Source organism: Betta splendens, chromosome 5 (genome assembly GCF_900634795.4).
Source record: "Betta splendens chromosome 5, fBetSpl5.4, whole genome shotgun sequence".
In the NCBI taxonomy this organism is placed as follows: Eukaryota; Metazoa; Chordata; class Actinopteri; order Anabantiformes; family Osphronemidae; genus Betta; species Betta splendens.
The window spans coordinates 4,414,201-4,435,863 of NC_040885.2; the positions used below are offsets into that span (position 1 = coordinate 4,414,201).

General features: G+C 41.3%; 2 protein-coding genes across 3 annotated transcripts; one reads left to right on the forward strand and one right to left on the reverse strand.

The window, feature by feature from the left end:
- Positions 1–1,682: 1,682 nt before the first annotated feature.
- On the forward strand, positions 1,683–13,454 carry slc2a10 (solute carrier family 2 member 10). 2 transcript variants are annotated; one of them, XM_029150068.3, is made up of 7 exons: positions 1,683–3,628; positions 4,481–4,543; positions 6,814–7,560; positions 7,699–8,049; positions 8,165–8,287; positions 8,691–8,826; positions 8,893–13,454. In XM_029150068.3, the coding sequence occupies exons 1-7, from the start codon at positions 3,607–3,609 to the stop codon at positions 8,972–8,974; spliced, it is 1,524 nt and encodes a 507-aa protein (XP_029005901.1). In that variant the 5' UTR covers positions 1,683–3,606; the 3' UTR covers positions 8,975–13,454. The 2 variants fall into 2 exon arrangements, with proteins under 2 accessions (XP_029005901.1, XP_029005900.1); XM_029150067.3 differs by having other exon boundaries at positions 6,814–8,049.
- csnk2a4 (casein kinase 2, alpha 4 polypeptide) lies at positions 10,707–18,806 on the reverse strand. The gene is made up of 13 exons (XM_029150073.3): positions 18,647–18,806; positions 17,241–17,502; positions 17,044–17,155; positions 16,857–16,958; positions 15,714–15,764; positions 15,461–15,520; positions 15,181–15,264; positions 14,966–15,076; positions 13,575–13,676; positions 13,292–13,392; positions 12,952–13,100; positions 12,780–12,869; positions 10,707–11,835 (listed from the first exon to the last, which is right to left on the reverse strand). Exons 2-13 carry the CDS (start codon positions 17,339–17,341, stop codon positions 11,717–11,719), a joined length of 1,182 nt encoding a protein of 393 aa, XP_029005906.1. The 5' UTR covers positions 17,342–17,502; positions 18,647–18,806; the 3' UTR covers positions 10,707–11,716.
- Between the last annotated feature and the right edge of the window lie 2,857 nt (positions 18,807–21,663).

The window sequence follows — 21,663 nt, forward strand, 5'->3', positions numbered from 1 at the left end:
ATGTCATCCATGTAGAGGAGGTGACTTATGGTGGCCCCGTTCCGGAGTCGGTATCCATAGCCAGTCTTGTTTATTATTTGGCTGAGGGGGTTCAGACCTATGCAGAACAGCAGTGGGGACAGTGCATCTCCTTGGTATATGCCACATTTGATGGATACTTGGGCAAGTGGCTTCCCATTGGCTTCAAGGGTGGTTCTCCACAACCTCATCGAGTTTGCAATGAAGGCCTTTAGAGTTCTGTTGATGTTGTATAGCTCCAAGCATTCAGTGATCCATGTGTGTGGCATTGAGTCATAGGCTTTCTTGTAGTCAATCCAGGCTGTGCACAGGTTGGTGTGTCGCATTCTGCAGTCTTGGGCGACTGTTCTGTCTACCAGGAGTTGGTGTTTGGCTCCTCTGGTATCCTTACCAATGCCCTTCTGTGCTTCGCTCATGTATTGACTCATGTGCCCACTTATCTTAGCTGCGATGATGCCTGACATGAGCTTCCATGTTGTGGAGAGGCATGTTATTGGCCGGTAGTTGGGTGGGACTGCACCCTTTGAGGGATCCTTCATTATCAGGATCGTTCGCCCTTCGGTTAGCCATTCAGGGTGAGTCCCATCCCTTAGCAGCTGGTTCATTTGTGCTGCCAGGCGCTCATGGATTGCAGTGAGCTTTTTTAGCCAGTAGGCGTGGATCATGTCAGGGCCAGGTGCTGTCCAGTTTTTCATACCTGAGACTCTATGTTGGATGTCTGCCACTGTGATAGTCACTGGATTCTGTTCAGGGAGGTTGCTGTGGTCTTCCCTCAGATCCACCAGCCACTGTGCATCACTGTTGTGTGATGCCTCCCTTTCCCATATACCCTTCCAGTACTGTTCAGTTTCCAGCCTCGGTGGGTCTGCTCTGTTGTTATTACCCTGCCATTGAGAGTACACTTTCGCAGGTTGTGTTGCGAACAGCCGGTTTATTCGTCTGGCTTCGTTATCTCTGGTGTATCTCTTTAGGCGGCTGGCCAAGGCTTGTAGCCTTTGCTTGGCAGTTTCGAGTGCTTCAGGTATGGTCATCTGGCTGTACCTCTTAGGCATTGGTCTTTTCATTGCACCTCTCTGTGCCTCTGTCATTTGGCTCACTTCCCTCCGAGCTGCCTTGATTTTTGCCTCCAACCTTCGTTTCCATGGTGGGTATTGTTTCTCATGGCTCCCATGGTTGCTCTTATAGCCAAGCACCTCTAGGATCACTGATGCTGAAGCGTATATCAGCTCATTGGTTTCTGTGATTGTTGTGGTAGGGATCGCTCTCAATGCTGCATTCACATCTTCCATGAGACTTTCTGATGGTACTTCACTTAGCCGTTGTAGTGGGGTTCGGGGTTGCCTGTTTAATCTCGCCATGATCTTATCTTTCAGGTCAGTCGCTGCCTCGCTCAGCGTATCTGTGCTTATTGGGGCTTCGTACCCAATTTCCGGATGGGGAGATGATGAAACCTCCCCTCTGACCTGGCGTCCTGGCTCCCCCTTGCCGTAGCATTTGTGTTGTATCTCGTCAATCTCAAGTTGTGATAGCAGTTGCCGTTTGTGGATGTTGGAACACTGAGCTACTAGTTGCTTCGCCGTCAGCCTTGAATGTGGGTTTCTCTGTTCCCATTCACCGCACATTCTTTGCATGTAGCCCCTCTGACTAGGGTTACTTGAGTGGTAGCATTCCAACAGAGCCTTGTTCTCGCATCTTCATCTCTCTCTCATCAGCCAGTCTTCTTTCTTGTTCCAGTAGCCCACTTCTCATCAAGGTGCTCTGGTTCCCCAACACCTGACGCAGACCTTGTTGTACTGTACTGCATTGTACTGTGCCAACAGGAACTGACAGACAGACAGACAGCACAGCAGAGTGGTGTGTAAGTTGACTCTGATGGTCAGGAAGAAGAAGAGAGGAAAGACAGAAAAGAAGACCAAGTGGGGGAGAGTTAGGAAAACAGCAGGGACACCAGCCCTCGAGGACTAGGAGTGCCCACCCCTGGTGTAGAAGATGCCCAGGATAGAATGAGGTGGAAAAGGATGATTCGCTGTGGCGACCCCGATGGGAAAAGCCGGAAGAGAGGTAGTAGTACTTTTGCCCCCTCACAGCCTGACCCATTGCTGAGGCATGTACAGTACGGTATGGAACTCCAAAGTGTTCAATATTAAATTAATTAATAAGACATTATGAAATAAATACTTATATAAATAAATGAGAGACAAATATGTAAACTGACCATGAAATATGAAATAATCACAAACATGTTCCAAAGTAAGCTTATTATTATAAAATATCTTTCATTATGCTGTAAAATCTGCTCATTATTATGAAAATGTATTTCATAATGATTATTTTCATAATAATACGAATTATTACATCTGCATATCTAAAAAGTCGTCGTCGTACAGGCAGTGGTCAAAACCAAAATGGCAACGGTACAAGAGGAGCAGGAAAAATGGATTCTCAGTAAGCAGGCGGTCAGGTAATAAGGAAAACAGGCAAGGCTACGGTTCAGACAAGGGGAATCCAAACTACAAAACAGGTAAGCTGGACAAAGTAACGCTGGCACGGGTATTAGAACTCACGATCTGGCAAAGGACTATCATGCATTCTGGTGGTTAAATACAGAGGTACATGATTGCAAATGAACGACAGCTGGGACTAATGAACGGAAGTAAAGTGCGAACAGGGCCTGGTGAAACGAAAAACCGGAAACTACAAAATAAAACAGGAAATACAAGCATACAAAACCACGGATTGTGACAGGCTGGAACTTATTGCAAAAAAGTACAAAGCTCATCTTTTTCATCCTACTCTCTGCTTCTAAGAATCTTTTACAAACAATTCTCAAAGATGATTGCACTTTTTTAACTGCCCTTTTTGGTTGTATATTACTGTGTATATGTTGCTTTTTTTGCATTGTCTGATTTGTCTATATGTTTCCATTAGTTTAAATTACTGTTTTGTATTTGTCCTTCATGCTGCCTTGTGGCCAGGCCGTTATTGTTAATGAGAATTGGTTCTTAATTAACTTGCCACAAAAGAAAGAAAGAAAAAAGAATGTGAAAAAAATAATTATGTATGGTCACAGCAATGACATTGTTTTTACACATGATTAAGGAAAACAACAAGAACCCTGCATTGTTTTATGGCACATCTCTATTTTATTTTATGTGTTTAGCATTTCCTCTTGGAATTTGGCACATAACTACACATACAGTATTCCCCTTTTCAGAATAATTTTAAAATTAAATTTAGATTTGAGTCATATTTATAAGAATAGATGAGTGGGAAGAGTGAGGCGCGGTAACTTCTCCATGGTTGTGACTGTAATCTTAAGCTGTTTGAATCCACAGTTCAGCCTTTTATTATGGAGTCATCGCTTCAATAGATATCATTAAAGCGAACACTAGATTCTAAGCGTATGTCCACATGTCCCGTCTCTGAAAGCTCCCAGTCTGCCAGCTTCGCATCCCACTGGGCGGAGTTGGGAGCCTCTCTGGAAAGTCGGACAGTTGTCGACCTCTGGCGTTCATTCACCTCCAGAAAGTTTGGATCGGCTGCTGCCACGTAGCTCCTACGTCCTGAAGTGTCTGCTGGTTTCTTTTTATGATCCCCTCTGCTGCTTACGGTGAGTCTGCTTAACATCAGAACCCGTTCCTGTGTGTTCGGCGCTGAGAACAACGGTCACAGACGCCGACGCAGGCGCTGCTGCTGTTGCGTGCGTCTGTGCAGCCTAGCGAGACTACGGTTCCTGCTGCACATAAATAACGTCATATATAACTGCTCGGTACAAAACCACAACCACAAGAGTTGACCTTAAACTTGAGAGACGTCTGGAGTTAAGGCTGGAACTCATTGCCCTCCATGTCGCTTTGTCGGTTTACAGATGCAGACAAAACGTTTTTACCCAAAACACAAGCCTGTTCAACCAAACATGAAATCTAAACTAATCATGACGCTATAGTTCTGTACAGACACGTTTTAAGCCTTTGCGAAATAGAGACTCCTTTCCGTTATGATGTTTGGACTTTTCTCAAATACTAATTACAAAGGTTTAGTCTTGAATTTACAAAGGTTTAGTCTTGAACACAGTATTTGTTTGCTGTGATCAAGATCCACCCTCCATGTGGAACATCATAGGTTTAAAATGTGCACTTTGCTTACAGGGCTCAGAAAAGAACAGAGACTGTAATTTATCTCGGTTTAAATTCTATTCTACATTACATATTATACAACATGCTCCAGCTTTGAAAAGTTCTGCACTGCTTATTTGAGCTGCCAGCTTTCTTCAGCTTTCTCTTTGGACTCTTATGAAATCCTGGTAATCAGCTACAGGTTTGTCATGTTAACCAGGCTGGTGTTTGTGGGCTCCATTGTCTTTTTTGTGAGCAGGATGCTGAGGAGGTTAGACAAGGTCAGTTTCCCAAAGACTAAAGATTATGGGTCTAAATATATTTTCATGTTTTGCTTATATACACAGACAATGTCAGAGATACAGTTCCAGAGCTGCGCTACCTGAAAGTCAATTCAACAAAGGCAATGGGTAAGTTATTTATAAAGTAGAATTGTGTTTTATTCTAAGGACCTTTTAAAAGTGCAAAGTAAATGTTAAAGCATTTTAAACCTTTTGGAATTTCATGGTTTTACAGTATGTATGAAACCAGAACAATGGGCTAGAACAACAGCCAGGTCTGATCCACAGATACAAGTCCAACATTCATTCATTCAAAGGTTCAACCACGACTCAAGGACTATGATAGTATGAAACATCAGAATATTTGATAAAGATCAAATTTAGCAAATTATTGCAGAAAACCGTGAAATTCCATAAATACGCTTTGTTTTACTGTTGCTCCTCGTATCTTTTTTTCCGAGACACAGCCAACTTATATGTCTGCACATGAATGTATAAATATATTTGTATTAGGCTTTGATATTGAGCAGTTTTGTTATTTTCAGTCCAATTAGCATTACAGTTGATTGATGCTAGTCATCAAAGTCCCACATTTGGACACATGCGGTGCTAAGAGGTGTTTGGGTGAAATCAGAGAGACCTCTTCATGTTGTTGTGTATTAAATTCGTGAATGATCATCTCTTTATCTTATTAATATATACAGTCAGGTCCATAAATATTGGGACAGCAACACAATTTCAACATTTTTGGCTCTATACACAGCCACAATGGATTTGAAATAAACAAGATCTGCTTCAACTGCAGACTTTCAGCTTTAATTTCAGGGTATTTACATCCAAATCAGGTGAACGGTGTAGGAATTACAGTTTGCATATGTGCCTCCCACTTGTTAAGTGACCAAAAGTACTGGGACAGAATAAAAATCATAAATCAAACTTTCATTTTTAATCCTGCTGCTTTTGTCAGCAGTCACATCAATAGATAAAGAGAACCAAGTCCATTAGCAGCCATACATGCCCACACCATGACACTACCACCACCATGCTTCACTGATGAGGTGGTATGCTTAGGATCATGAGCAGTTCCTTTCCTTCTTCATACTCTTCTCTTTCTGTCACTCTGGTACAAGTTGATCTTGGTCTCAACTGTCCATAGGATGTTGTTCCAAAACTGCGAAGACTGTTTTAGATATCAGTTGGCTAACTCTAATCTGGCCTTCCTGTTTTTGAGGCTTACTAATGATTTACATCTTGTGGTGAACCCTTTGTATTGACTCTGGTGAAGTCTTCTCTTGTTGTTGACTTTGACACACATACACCTACCTCCTGGAGAGTGTTCTTGATCTGATCAACTGTTGTGAAGGGTGTTTTCTTCAACAGGGACAGAATTCTTTGGTCATCCACCACAGTTGTTTTCCGTGGTCTTCCAGGTCGTTTGGCATTGCTGAGCTCACCCGTGCGTTCCTTCTTTTTAAGAATGTTCCAAACAGTCGTTTTGGCCACGCCTTATACTTTTGCAAATATTAAATGCATACAGCACACTCTGAACTCTGGACCTTTTATCTGCTCATTGTAATTGGAATAATGAGGGAATAACACAAACCCGGCCATGAAACAGCTGAGAAACCAATTGTCCCATTACTTTTGGTCCCTTAACAAGTGGGAGGCACATATGCAAACTGTTGTAACTCTTACACCTGATTTGGATGTAAATACCCTGAAAATAAGTTGAAGCACATCTTGTGGTGTGGTGTATAGAGCCAAAAATGTTGGACTTGTGTTGCTGTCCCAATATTTATGGATATGGATAGATATTTATGACTGTAAATGAGTATGGGGTGGTTCTACAGAAAGGCCGCTATAAATTCTCCAGGTATTGTTTTATTACAGAGAGAAACATCACTGTGGAGCATGAAGAGACATTTATATGGGGCAATCTGATCCACATCTCACAGAAGACAATGTTGCACTTTGTTGACACTTTTTTCATCTTCTTGTGTGTAAATGTCAGTACAGGAGTGAGTTAAGTTTACTTGTCATCACCAGTATATTCTTGGCTGAAGTCTGAAGCAAAAATAAGTGTCCAGGACTGATTGATGTCGCCCATTTTGCTTCTAGCTGCTTTCTTTGAACGACAAAATGTCACAGTGCGTAACAGTTATCGTGAGGTGAGAGCTTGCTGAAGAAGCCACACAGATGTATATTTATGTTAAGGTTCCTTAAGGCTGTGTCGCCAGCTCTGATATTTGAGGCCAAAGCTAAGAATTATCTCCTTTCCAGATATGTATGACGTACTGAGACACACGGTGGCCTGTGCATGTATCTGACTCTGAGATGGACTAGCAACCTCACACTCTTGTCCCTGACACAAACTATGTGCATGTTTTCTTGTTCCGTAGGCTGCTCAATCCTCCAGTTGGCTAGTGTCGTGTCCGGCCTGGGTGGTGTTGTGTTTGGCTATGAGCTGGGGATCATCTCTGGAGCCTTGTTGCAGCTGAAGGCAGAATTCAGGCTTACATGTGTCCAGCAGGAGGCTCTGGTCAGCTCCTTGTTGATTGGTGCTTTGCTGGCCTCCATCGTGGGTGGCTGGTTGATCGACCGCCACGGCCGCAGGAACTCTATCCTCCTCAGCAACATGCTGATCCTGAGTGGCAGCCTGGTTCTTCTCATCAGCTCCTACCCTGCGCTGGTGGTTGGCAGGACAACCGTCGGCTTTGCTATGTGCATATCCTCCATGTCCTGCTGCATCTTTGTGTCAGAGGTGGTTACTCCTGATCGAAGGGGCTTCTTGGTAACACTGTATGAAGCCGGCATCACTGTGGGTATCCTGGCAGCTTATGCCATTAACTACATCCTGTTCAACTACAGCAGAGGCTGGAAATGGATGTTTGGATTAAATGTGGTACCAGCTTTGGTTCAGCTGGTCTCTATCTGGTCTCTTCCATCTGACACTGAGAAGACTTCAAACAATGGTTGCTGTCAGGCGGAACGAAACCTTATGAGCTCCATTGACATCCGGGAATCAGATGACTTCAAGGACGAATGGAAGGTTAAGTACCACAGCACGTACCTTTTCCAGAGTAAACACAACATGAAGACTCGAACTACCATCGGCCTTGGGCTGGTGCTCTTTCAGCAGTTCACAGGTCAGCCCAACGTTCTCTTTTACGCCTCCACTATCTTTCACTCTGTGGGGTTTCAGAGCAGCACGTCGGCAGTGCTGGCATCGGTGGGTTTGGGGTTGGTCAAAGTGGTTGCCACTCTGACCGCCATGGTGTTTTCAGACAGGCTGGGCAGGAGGCCTCTGCTGATCACTGGCTGCTCTGTGATGGCCGTGTGCCTGATTACAGCTGGACTCCTCAGCGGACACTCAATGATGAATGAAAAGAAGCCCTGTTCTGAGGACTTTCACATCTCTTCCACAGCTCTGCCTCATTCGACTGCTGCTAATCAGTCGGCGTTTGACAACACAACAACTGAAAAAATTTACACACATGATAGAATTATAATGTTTGACCTAGTTACACAGAGAACAATGGACCCTTCTGCCACTGTTTCTGGATCAGCTGTGAACTGGCTCATTCTCGGCTGTATGATGGCTGTCGTCAGTGCCTACGCCATTGGACTCGGACCAAGTTCGTACATGAGTCTTTTCAGAGCTTCAATATAAATTTTGTCATAATAATGAAAAGATGTTGAAGCTTAACTGCATTTATAATAATAAGCAGCTTCTCTTTGGTCTTCGTCCAGTGACCTGGCTTCTCCTCAGTGAGATATTTCCAGCAGCAGTCAGAGGAAGAGCCTTCGCATTCACCAGCTGCTTCAACTGGACTGCGAACCTGTTGGTCACGTTCACTTTTCTGAACATGATAGGTGAGTTCCAGTAAATGTGGCTTCTTACAGTGTGCATTCTATAGTCATCGAGCTTTAATCATGTTTATGAAGGTAAAACACCAGGCAAGAAAAAAAACAACGGAGGAGGATGAGACAGATGAGCAGAGTCCAGGCGACTCCTGTTGACATTGAACAACAGTTTTCCCAAGATGATCAGTACATCTCCCAGCTCCCAGTTAGAAAGTAAACATTGGGTGTGGCTGATGATGCATTCAGCCTTTTTATTTAGTGGACAATAAAAACATGAAACATCTTTCATGAAAAAATCAAACCTACACGGACCTGACTTCTAGGTCCCAGTTACTGACAGCACCTTTACAACCCCTCTCTTATATCAATTCATAAATGCATGGTAACCGATGAACCATGTTTGTGTCACCAGAGTGGATCGGGCTGTCGGGGGTGTTTATCTTGTATGGGATGACTGCAGTGGTGGCTGTTCTGTTTTTCTACTTCATGCTGCCCGAGACCAAAGGAAAGAGCCTGCAGGAGATCGATGATGAGCTCCGTCTGAACAGGTAAAGGCTGGCACATTGTTAACTGCCAGACATGTGACTCCACTCTAACCCTCGTCTCTCTCACAGGAGGCAGTGCTGTGGCTGCTTTAGCTTGAGTAAGCCTTCAGCACAGTACCACAGAGTGCAGTGGCATGTCAGCGCCGAGTGATCTTATCACTCTATCCTGTTCCTGTGGTATCTGAGTCTAACATCATAACCATCATAGCTACTACCAAACTGAAACACTGACTAAAGAAACCCTGTTTTCATATTTATCACTTTTTTCAGTACTTTGCTGCATTGTCATCTTTCTCCATTAGAGACATGTTTTACTGGTGGAATCATCATTATTAAAGGATTTACTGCTTCATATTAAATTGTCTTTACTCCACCTCTCAGCAGTGAACATAACTAAATCTTTACCAAAGGGAAACTGTCATGGACAGCAACTTAGAAACAATGGTTATGCAACAAAAAACGTTTGAGTTGATCTTAAACGTGGAGCTTGAGTCCTGGTTGGGCACCGAACAGGTGAAAGACCATTTGAAGTAGAAGAAACTCACAAGAGAATAGCTTTTTCACCTGCTGAGTCTCTGCTAAAGGATTCACCCAGTGGAATGTTGCCTGATACACATGACAGTTCACCACAGAGAAGCCCTTCACTTGCTCACTGGTCGGACACAGTTCATATTGTTTGTTCACTGTGTGGCAAAAGAATAAACATAAGAGAATCCACATTGGAGAAAAAACAAAGACAGAAGCACGTGTCCTGAATGGACACATGATAGTATACGATTGTAGAAAGGAGAGACTGCTGCTCACAAAACTAATAATTGAGTCAGTTTTGTTCTACCCAGGTTTCAAGTGAAGCACATTTATAAAATTGGTTCACTCTGCACTGACTTAGTTATTTAAAACTACTGAAAACACCATTTAGATTGTACACTTGTGAAATATCAATTATCAGTTCCAAACGCCAGATTTACAAAATGTTAGGAGGCCGACTGACTTCCTGAAGTTATTAGAGCTGCTCATAACTTTACCACAGTAGGTTACGCAAGACTCAAATTCCCTGATTTATTCCTGGAACAATAACACTTTGCTTGGACAGATAATTGTTTGATAGCACATATGTGATGCCCAGTTAAAACATTGAATAAAGGTTTATGCAAACAGATAATTCCCAGGTTTGTAGGCTGGATAACAGGTGCAGATGTCAACAGACCTTGTCTCTAATCATATTTGTGTAATATGTAAACATAAAGCCTCCAGCAGCAGGTACTCACATTGCTTGTTCAGCACTTCCTAGAAAACCAACAGAGACAGTCCAGACAAGTCCAGTGGGTGAATTTGCATTTGAAGTTATTTATTCAGGATTTTCAACTTGATTCATTTCATAAAAAACAGAAGGCCAACACTGGAGAATTTTGGACTTCTTTGTTTAAAGACTGTATTGTTTCTGTACTTCGCTGTGGTCACTTAGTTTCTAACATGATTTCTACTCAGTAACGGGGCTGAACTTCTGCTACTGGACATGTCAAATACTTAAAGATGTTTCAGTGTTTTTTGTACTTACACTTGGATTGAGTAACACATGGAGGGTTTAACATAATGGGAGGTGCTTTGCCTTGTTGCGAAACATGTTCCCCTTAAACATTACATGGAACTCAATATAACAAAACCACTTCACCTGCTCCAAACTGACATGAAAGAGGCAGGATAAGCTTTGGAACGGAGAGTTCCAAAGCTCACTAACTGTGAGTTAGTGGTTAATTAATGCCTTGACCACAACAAGCATTGACATAAAATACGCTATGACAATAAGTAAACTGCATTACATAACCTTCATGACATATGATTCTGTATGAAGAAAGGATCAATGAGTATGAATGGGCCACATGTACTTCATAAATAAAACATGTTTATTTACACAAATATTTTCAAATACTAGTCTTCTACATAAAGGACATAAAAATATATACAGTGATGTGAAGTCCTGCGCTGCTTCCTTCTCAGCCAAATGTATGTTAATTATTAGCATTTTAAAGGGTTTGAAAAGAAAAGACGCGCAGGTAAAGCAGGGTCTAAAAAAAGACACTTTCAAACTCTGGGACTAGAAACCTGGAGAGACACTACTGTGTAAGTGCAATGCAATATTTCCCTCGGCATGTTTGTAAAATCTGTTAAACTAAACTTAACAAAACTAACTTTACCTCCAGCTGACAAAAAATGAGCCGAATCAGAACCTCTATGAGCAACTCCTAGTAAACAAAACTCTGGTCAGTCTCTTAGTCCAACTGAATTGACTTTGGTTATATCTTGAAATACAAGAAAAAAGACACTTGAAGTAATTCAAGGAACTTGAAAGCAGCACGTTTGAGAAACAATTTCTTGAGAACCTGAATAAACCTCACCTGGCTTCAGAGATCTGAACCTCCTCCCACTAAAACTTTACCCAGTAGTCTAGAGCATTTTGACGCAAAACAAATTTAGAGCAGAGGACGTGGCAGAGTTAGGTGGTCTGATATGGCAAGAAAAGCGAGACAAGCTCATTTGGTCCTGGTGTCCAACATTCTTTTGCTTTTACCTTCTGGACTTCAAGACCACACAAACATATGCACATTGTGTGAGGGGCCCCCAAATCTGCTGTGTACACACAAACACACCCCAAAGGAAAGGAATACCTGTATATTTCAGTTACACAAAATTCTTCTCAAATGTCAGGTTACCACATTCATTACAGGAGGACAAGGGGGTATTCTTTTATTTAACAGCAATGTCCTCAGCCCAGGAGGTTGAGAGGCGCAGTAACACTGACTTAGGTTGGATGTGGGGAGGACTGGCACCATTCTGATTTCCCACAGGCTGGGTGGTGGAGTTGGGAGAGACCTGTGTGGACTTTGATGGGATGTCACTGGGGGGCACCAGCAGCAGTGGGCATCGGTGGGCTCAGGGCATTGGTGGCAGCCGACAGGACTGGTGAGCCGGTAAGAGGGCCTAGGGCAGTGGAGGCTGGTAAGGCAGAAATACCTGAGGTAAAAAGAACATTAGAAACATTACACACTTACAAACTGGTGATCAGGCTGAATCTGTGTGACTGACCATGAGCAGTGGCAGGCTCTAGCCAATCAGTACTTGCGGGAGGTGTGTAAAGCAGGTAATTTACTCCTTGGCTCCAAATAAAGAGCACTGACAGACCTCAAGAACAGCATTGACCTGTATTATTGACTCTCTTCCTGTCCTGGTAATCTAGTTTACACAACCCTTCAGCTTGTCCTTTTTGCTGCAAAACCAACAACCTGACTCCCTGGTCTGGTTTCAGAAAAGCTGACCATTACTGGTTCTCACCATGAGGTTAATCGGACTACATAACCACAGTACTCAAACAACCAATAACAGGCATAAATGCTTCACATTCTATAAAAAAGGTTAACTGACTATACAACTAACCCTAATTCATATAAAGCACTGCTATAGCTTATTACTTTCAGCAATTTTTTTGGCTACCAAAAAAATAGGAAGTTAAAATGAACTCCTGCAAACATTTCACTTGTTTATATGCTTTAATCTGTAATTCAGCTCAACAGGTTACTTGCATGAGTGTGTTTTATATGATACAGCTAAACCTGGATGTCATCTAAAATGACTATGTGGCTGCTCTGTTTCAATGTCAAACTGTCAAGCTTAAGTCATCCTACTTTGCAGACAAAGCACATTAATAGTGCTCAATACTGTGCTGCTACAATCTCTGAATTGACACCTTTGTCTGGTTACATATGGCAATTTTTGCACACCTACCTATACATAGTCCATAAATAAACACAGCTTATTTTCATATTTATCTAGTTTATACAGTTGTTTTTAGAAGGAATTTCATTATGTTTTTCCATTGGTAACCACTGCGTTTTGAATCTTTAGCTGCTAAAAGGTTGTCTAAAGTAACTAGGGCAGTGAGGCAGTGTAGTGGTTCTCACCAGTGATCATGTTGGCTGTGCCAACAGCTGTGTTCCCACTGGGTAGGTTGGCTGATCCAGCCACACGAGACTGATCTTTCACAATAGGGACTGTAGATGAACACATTAAAACGGAATTAGTTTTAACCATGAAAACCTGTGAAGAAGACACACTGGCGGTTTGAGGGCTTACAGAAGTAAGGATGATCCATAGCCTCACGAGCAGTAAGACGGACCTGATGGTCATAGCGCAACAGCTTGTCTAGGAAGTCCAGGGCCTCGGGACTGACCAGATGCTGGTTTTCGCTGTGGACAAAGCGCTCCCACCGCTTACGAGAATGCCTGCAGGTAATTGATGTAATTTTTTCAAAAAACTGAATTCATGCCTTACTAAAAAAATTTGGTCCTTTAAAATGCTCTGATGCACTGCTGATGACAAAATAATGTTGACCCAATTTAGACTTTCACTGTTCTTTTCTTTTTAAAGTTGTTCTTTTAAAACATAATCATCATCTGACTGTAGTCACTCTCACCTTCCCAGAATATCATTGAAGCGCGGTTCCAATTCAATGTTGTACTTGTCAATGTAGTCATAAAGATCTTCAGTTCCTAGAACCTTGGCTATTCTTACTAACTAAAAAAAAACAAAACAAAAAAATATACAAAAAAAAAAAAAAACAAAAAAAAAAAAAACAACACACACACACACACATAACAAAACAGTCAGTCAGTCAGCTCCAAATCAAAGTGCTGACACTGCTGACCACACTGACCAGAAAGCCCTGTACTTATGATGTCAAGCAACTTTATATTTACCTGGTCATAGTTGTCATGACCATGGAAGAAGGGCTCCTTCCTGAAGATCATGCTCGCCAGCATACAGCCTAGGCTCCACATGTCCAGACTGTAGTCATACATCTAAAAACCACAAAGACGACAGCAAAAAATGAAATCCACCCATAGCCTTAAAAATAAAAATGTGGTGGTTTCATTATGAAATCATATTACAGTAGATCATAAGGCCAAGTCATGAATTGTACAGAGTCAAGACACTACAACAGATATCTATAAAAACACCATACGATACAGAGGTTAGGACTTGAAATTGCAATATTTTGAAATGCATATACTAATTTTATAAAAATAAAGCTTGAGAAAAACGTATAAAAGTGCAACAACTTATCAACTTATTACACATCCCTTCATTTTTGACAACATTTAGAGGGAAATTTCTTACTGACAGACTTACTTTTCACTTCAACTCAAATAATTAAAGTAAGTTTGGTGAGCAAACCTGTCTGTAAGTGAACTGAGATGGATCTATTCGCCACTGTCTGTACATTTCATTGTAGTCCAAGATCGCCGACTTCTTGACTCAGGAATGAAGGTCGACTGATTGGAGGTTTAAACCCAGTATAATTTAACAGCCTAGAGTGCCAAAAAACTCAATACTGTGTTTTGGAGAATCAATAGAGATACTTAACTGTATTGATATATGCAATCTCATCATGTTAAACATCAGTTAATTCAATTTAGTCCATATGAATATATAGATATTTTTAGGTTAAAAATTGTTTACCATATTACAAACCTGCCGAGCCTGAAGTACAACCAGTATCTACTGCTGTGTAGACTAGTGTTGTCACAATACCATCATTTTAGTACTGGTAGGCTCCCTGACTGACGCGCAGTAGTTTTATGCTCATCTGTTTTTAAGCACTGCCATGCTGTTGCGGGTGCTGCTGGCGGCACTGCAAGTACAGGTCCCATCCAAATGCAGTATAGTACCGTTTTAAATGTCTCAGTACTGCAGCACCAAATTAGTACGGGTATATTGTGCAATCCTAGTGTAGACTAGAGTACTCCACAACTGATCGCATTTAGTAAGTAAGCCTGCAACAACTAATCAATATTATCCACAATAATCTCTGAACAACTGCCATTATAGATTAGATGGGCTGCTCATTATGGTGGAGCATCACTGCAATATCTCAGATCGACAAGCAGCAGGAGAACGTGTTTGGACCAAGTCCTCCAAGACACAAGAGCGTTATCTATTTACCTGCAAATTATGCAAAGCTGAGCTTGTATGACAAGTGTGTGTGAAAGTTAAAGGGCTGTTTAAAACGTTTTTGGCCAACTATAGGACTAAATCTGATCTGCTGTGACTCATGAGTCCAGTGTTTACAGAAAACATGCATACTAACCTGGTAGTCCACCAGTAGCTCTGGCCCTTTGAAGTAGCGGGAGGCGACTCTGACGTTGTACTCCTGTCCTGGGTGGTAAAACTCAGCCAGACCCCAGTCAATAAGGCGCAACTACAAAGTGAAGCAGTACAACAATAGAAAATGGGAAATCACATAAACGCAAACAATAACAGCAAGAAAGTTATTTTGTTTTGATAAAAGAAAAGCCTTATCACCTTGTGGTGTTCATGATCGATCATTACGTTGTGAGGCTTTACATCTCGATGCATGATTCCCATGCTGTGGCAGTAGTCCAGGGCCTACAAAGACCAAAGGTACTTTACACAACATGGTTTTCTTCCCAGTAATATTACCCACTACTAGAATACAGCACCTAAGTCTATAAGCGGGGGCCTATTGCTTTTAAGGGGCACCAAGATGACTCCTAACTCAAAGGGCATGAAAATTACAAAACTGAATGAGTGACAGTTTAAGCAACATCTGTGGAAGACTCACCTTAAGGATCTCATACATGTAGAGCCGGATGTCATAATCAGTCAGGGTTTGGTACAGTTGCTTAAAAGTAAAATGAAGAGTCACACTGTTTCTATTGTCAATGGTCTGACTGTGACAGTGTTTGGTACAGAAATGTGACACTATAATTTTTATCATCAAAGCCGCATCACCAAAATTTGATTTACCTGCTTCATACACAGGTAAAGAAAAATAAAGTGACAGGCAAATTGCTTACAAAATGTTTAGTTCCTACCTTGAAGTCAGTATTGTTGACATGTTCAAAGACCAACGCAGGCGTACGGGACTGAAAAAAGACAAAAGTTACATTTAATATGTTTCAGTGTAAATCACCTAAAGAGGCTAGCTGACGCACGCCAGGTAGTATGCGGCTTATAAAGCTTCAGTCCACTTTATCTCTAACAACAATCTGGCCTTTTAAATATCTTAATAAAAAACTAAAATTCACTGTACAATGTACACACTTTAAGCATATACAAGCACCTTATTGTAAGCACTATGCTTTACCTCTATGCGCTTCTTGTTAAGCTTTATCACATTCTGCACAGCCCTTCTAATCTTAATCATTATGACATGACAATAATCATCGCAACAACAACAACAACAACACTGTCCAGTAAGGAGGGTCCAACATCCATACAAGACATTATGGAGCCATGAAACCACCTTTATAATTTATCAGAATATGAGACCACCTTAAAAATGTTTATTTATTTATCCCGCAAAAGGTTTAGTTTGTCTGGCTTCATGATGAATTAACAAATGCTTTCCAAGTGTTTTAATCTGCAAGTCTATAAACAAACAATAGTCCATATAGCAGCTGTCAGCTGCCAAATCATATAGCGGTCTACCTAAAAACATTCTGACATAAGATAGGCTCTTGTTGACTGATCTGCAAAAACACTCACTACAAGCAGCAGCGTTGTGTCCGTTGCACCACCAGCTTTCACAGAGCACAGAAAAAACTAATGCAAGCTTATTTTCATTTTATTCAAATCAATATATTAAAACAGTAAATGTTTGTGTCCTGGGTGAAAACTGAATTTTCATGTGGCTGATGTTTTTTGATTCATATGCATATGTCTGATTTAACTTGCCCAACGGTCCCAAAACACAAAGTTCTAATTTTACTTCTCAGATACAGCTAGCCAACTAAGCCACAGCTGACTATGTACTTACAGACAAACAGTTTCCCAGCCGAAGTGAAATCGACAAGCTTGCACAAGCAGTGGGCTCAGCATGCTATTGGTACAGCAATGACAGGTAATGCCAATATGCAGTTTGTTTTAATAAAATCTAATTAAAAAAACAATGTAATTTAAATGATTAACTGCTCCACCTGTAATCCCAGAACACAACCAATCAATACTATACTTACCACAGGGTCTTTAACTATATCAATTAGGGAGATGATGTTGGGGCCTCCACGCAGGTTTTCTAAAATCTTAATCTCACGCTTGATCTTCTTTTTCTTTACAGGCTAAGAAGTCAGATGGGACTGAATTAGAGGCTTATTATTCAATTAGTTGATCACATGACCAAGGCCTCTGTCACTGTAAACTTGCCTTAAGTATTTTTACCACCACTTTCTCATTACTGGTGATGTTGATTGCTTCAAACACTTCACTGTACTTGCCACGTCCTAGTTTCCGCACCAATTGAAAGTCATCCTGGTTTCTGTGAGAAGGAAAAAAGTTATTAGCAATGGTGTGCTGTGGTGAAGCAATATGCTTGCTAAAACTGAGCTAGGGTCAACATTTACCCCCATTCAACTACGTGAGACTCATAGTCCCAGTACTCCCTAGGTCGGTGAGTGTTGACCTCGGTGTACACTCGGGCCCGGCTTGGTATGGGTCCTGACATATCCGACAGCTTAGCAGAGAAGGCGAGAAGAGGTCACTGCAACAATGAGCACTCCCAGTGTAGAGAGGATGGGAGGGAAGGAGGAAAGATGATGGGGCAAGGGGTTGGGGGAGGGGGGTTGCAGAGAATAGGGAGCGTCCACCAGGGGGGCGGTGGGATAGCTAAAAAAAAAAATTGATAAAAAAAAGAGACATAATTGAAATGAAGGCACTTTGAAGCAGCTTTTGGATGTAATCAAAGCAGTATATAAATATTGCCATTATAATATTATATTGTATATAAATCAATAAAGAGGGTGTTTAACTATAAGACCGTTCCAGGTGTCGTGCCAAAAAGTGACTGTCTGCCAGAAGTTGATTCCTGCATGCGGGAGTGCGCACCGCCTTCTTAAGGCGTTTAGCTCGGTTTGTGTGGACTACAGCTGCTTATTTCGGTTTCAAACGGCCATAACTTGCGAATATTATCCGCTAAAAGTTTTCTAGTGGACGTAGTGACGCCACGTCTTTTAGAATTTATGTAAACGACGGCAATAATCATCGTAATTCTCTTTACAGCTATCATCGATCGTTTAACTCTATGTATGACATGACGCTAGGACTCAGATCTACGACCCAATATTGCTGCAACATGTTTGTTCTTCACATTTTGTGTCTGATTAAAACTGCACGAGTGACCACCAAGTTGTTTCAACACTTTTAACTTCCTGTGTGGGACCAGTTAAACCAGTAAGATGCTTTCATGTTGCCAAAACGTGATTATTAGAGCCAAAGCTTTTGGTCAGAAGCTTAATTCTGCCTTAATACACTGAGGTCTGCTTTGTTATATTTACACATGTGATACACCAAGACCAGTAGAACCAGTAGCATGCTGGTTTTATTTTGCCACACATGGCCGTTAATTTAACTAGATACACTGGCTCTGTTCTCGTATGTATGTATGTATACATAGAGGTACCGCTATTTTAAGTTGTACATTATGTTATTGCGCTATGGTTGAATTAAAAATTATGCAACAGCCACGCTACCCTTCCTTCGACAATAAAACAGGAGATGAAACGCTGACTAACTGTATAAAGTTCACATTCGCTAATGAGTTTAGTAGCGGGGCCACCGGAGATTCCCATAATTGCTCGGCGTTATGCGGCCGATCCTGGACATCAGACTACAAGCACAGTATACAGCGTTGGTTACCATTTCCAGGGGCCTGCTTGCTAGCCTACCTATAGCACTGTTATCGTACGCGCTCGCTAATTTCAATAGGGCAGACTCCTTCGCTGTGTCAACAGGAAAAACGTGATACTTTTACCCCTTCGCCAAGTCGACGACCCAAAGTGCTTCAGAATACGCTGAATTCCGTTGAGGAAACCGTTGTCCCTCTGTCAGCCGTGTGTCACAGACAGTGTGATTTCTGCTGTATCAGAGACAACATGGCAGACCAGCTCCAGCCCAAAAAGAGTAGAACGGCGGCCGCAGGGGGACAAGCGGCTTGAATTCGCAACTTTATTGATATGGGTAACTCAAAGCAATTAGTATAATACAGTACTTCTGATGCGAAGTTGTTTAATAACACGTAAATTAGTTACTAGTGCTTCATTCTTTTCATTTATTTTTTTGCTTAAACCCTATCTGTGTTTTCAACCTTTCAGTTAGTAGCAGACTTTGTGTTTGTTGGTCAAGTTGAGCTACCAGTGTTGTTACTGTAAGGCAGGGGTGTCAAACTGATGCCATCAAGATTACCTTGTGTTCTGTCAATGAGCAGCTGGAAAAGGTAATCAGCAAAAAGATTAGTAATGCAGTGATATTCAGAAGAATTGCCACTGTAATTCTTTTGAATATGACTGCATTACTTTTTATGTTTATCTTGCTAATCACATCACATCACATCTGCCTTTTCGTGGTTTATACTTAATGAATGGGTCAATTCAGACGATCGCAGACACTGAGCTTTGTACTGCCAGGGTTTTTTTATTCCAGCATTACAAAAAGGATTGGTTTCTCTGTCTATGTATATGTCTGTAATGTCTTCATCTTAAAATTGCAAAAACTAAATCAAAATGAAATATACGTACAGTAATTAGCTTATAAATATTTACCATTCAGTGCCAGTGAAACTGAGGAATCCTAATACAGTGTCTGATTATGTTCAAACATGGTATACTTACTTGGTATACATACTTACTTCCTTAATGAATTATTTTAAAATAATACCTAAGAAGACATTCTTCTGGAAATCGTTGACCAAAAGGGGGTGCTCTATCATTTTAAATTCATGCACGCAATGCTTTTGCAGTTAATGTCTAAACAACCAGTCCACAAACGTTCAAACATAAAATCAAGTCAGTCATATTAATGTGCTGTTTAGAAACAAAGCAGAATTTAATTATCATAAAGAGGTTAACTTATCAGCCTTGACCAATTCATTTTACTTGTGTTTACAATCACAAAGCCAGTATCGGATGATTGATGTTTAAAGTAGCAGCTTTGTTCAATGAGAAAGTGTCACAGCTCATGTCATTTAGCCACTGCACTCACTCATTTCCGGTTTTATTTTGTCACCACTTCCTGTTTAGCTCCTTACCCAGTTAGTGCTACTTTACTTCCTGTCCTAGTTATAAGAATAAGAATAAGAAAACCTTTAATAGTCCCGCAGTGGGGAAATTACCTCTCACAACAGCAGTACAAATGAGCAAGAATACAGGTACAGAACAGTTTGTGTTGGCACAGTACAAAGCAGTACAGTACAGTTAGAGTGAGTATGAGGTCATTGTAGGGTTATTGCACAGTAATGGGTATAAGATTTGTACCGGTAACAATATACATGATTGTTCACAGATTTACACAAATATTGAGCAGAGCAGGTTGCTATAGGTTATCTTCACCTGTATGTCATCAGTAATCAATCACCCAGTACTTAAGCACCACCTCTTGCCATAGTTCCCTGCCAGATTGTCTGTGTGTACTAGCCAGCATTCCAGCATTATATTTCATATCTTGTTCCGTGTATGACCCTGCTCTCCCTGACCTTGCCTCCTGCCTCACCTTTGTCGTAAGTCTGACCTAAGCCTGCCTCCTGACCATCGACTCTCTAATCCCTGCCTGTACTGTAACTGCTGCCGTTTTGTACCGACCCTGTACACCAAAGGGTGTACAAATGCGTTATATAAATGTGGACTATTTACCATTGAACATAAAATGTTCATCTGCTATCTGCTTATATACAGAACCACTCAAACCTACCTATATGACGTGAGTAATTTTAGATTTTCTACCCACACTTCAGCAAACACTTTACCTTGGGTACGTGGTTGGCAATGTGCTCTGTAAGTAAGGTGTGTTAGTTTTGTTCAATATTTATGCAAAGCACTTTATGCTACCCACAGAAAATACAGTACTATCATCAACACCTTTTGGTTTAATTTATGACAGGGTTTTTTCATGCACCAATGGTCTATGTAATTTTGTGAAGCTTTTTTGTCATCATGATGACTGAAGGGGAACTTTTAAAGGGGTGACTCTGAACTAGGAGCATTCTATTGGTAATAAGTAATCTTAGCTTCCCTGGCAACAGGTGGGTGTTGGACAACAGATCATCACTTGCGTCATATATAAAGATTGTAGGGATGCATTTTAATACAACCTGGTAGGAGTCAAAGGAATCGGTTGAACGATCCTTCAGCTGGTCCTCACTGACAAAATTAGCTTAATTTGAACCATATCATGACCACGGTCACCCCTAGAACCACCCCTGGTAGTGACATTATGCTGTGTGATTTTAAGTAATAAACAACACACAAACAAAAACACAGAGGCAACTGGCTCAGGTCTCACTTGGCCAAAGTGTAGACATTTTGGCACACTGCTCATCCTAAGGCTAATTTTGAACTTCCAGTCTTAAGTTGTTGGTTTAGATCATCATTAAAAACTTACTGATGTGGTTCTATACTTTTAAATATTGTGACCATCATCAATGTGATGCAACTTTGACTGATTTTAGTTTAGGTTTAAGGTTGGAAAAAGTCATGTCACGTTGACTGTCTCTGCACAGCTCCAAACATTTTTAATAGTTTAAATTTTAAAAATTAACTTTGTCAGACACTGTGGCAGCCTGTAGTGAATGCTGCCCCATCCTCCACAAGGATTCTGATGGGCAAGCCTATAGTGCATGCTGCCCCATCCTTCACAAAGATTCTGTTGAACAGGCCATACACAAACTCCAATCAACCACAGTCTTAATAGGTTTAACGGACAACAACAATTTTAGGTAGATACATGTACATGAGCTAAATGTTGGTGTGAGATACTGTAGGTTGTTTGGTTTACAGA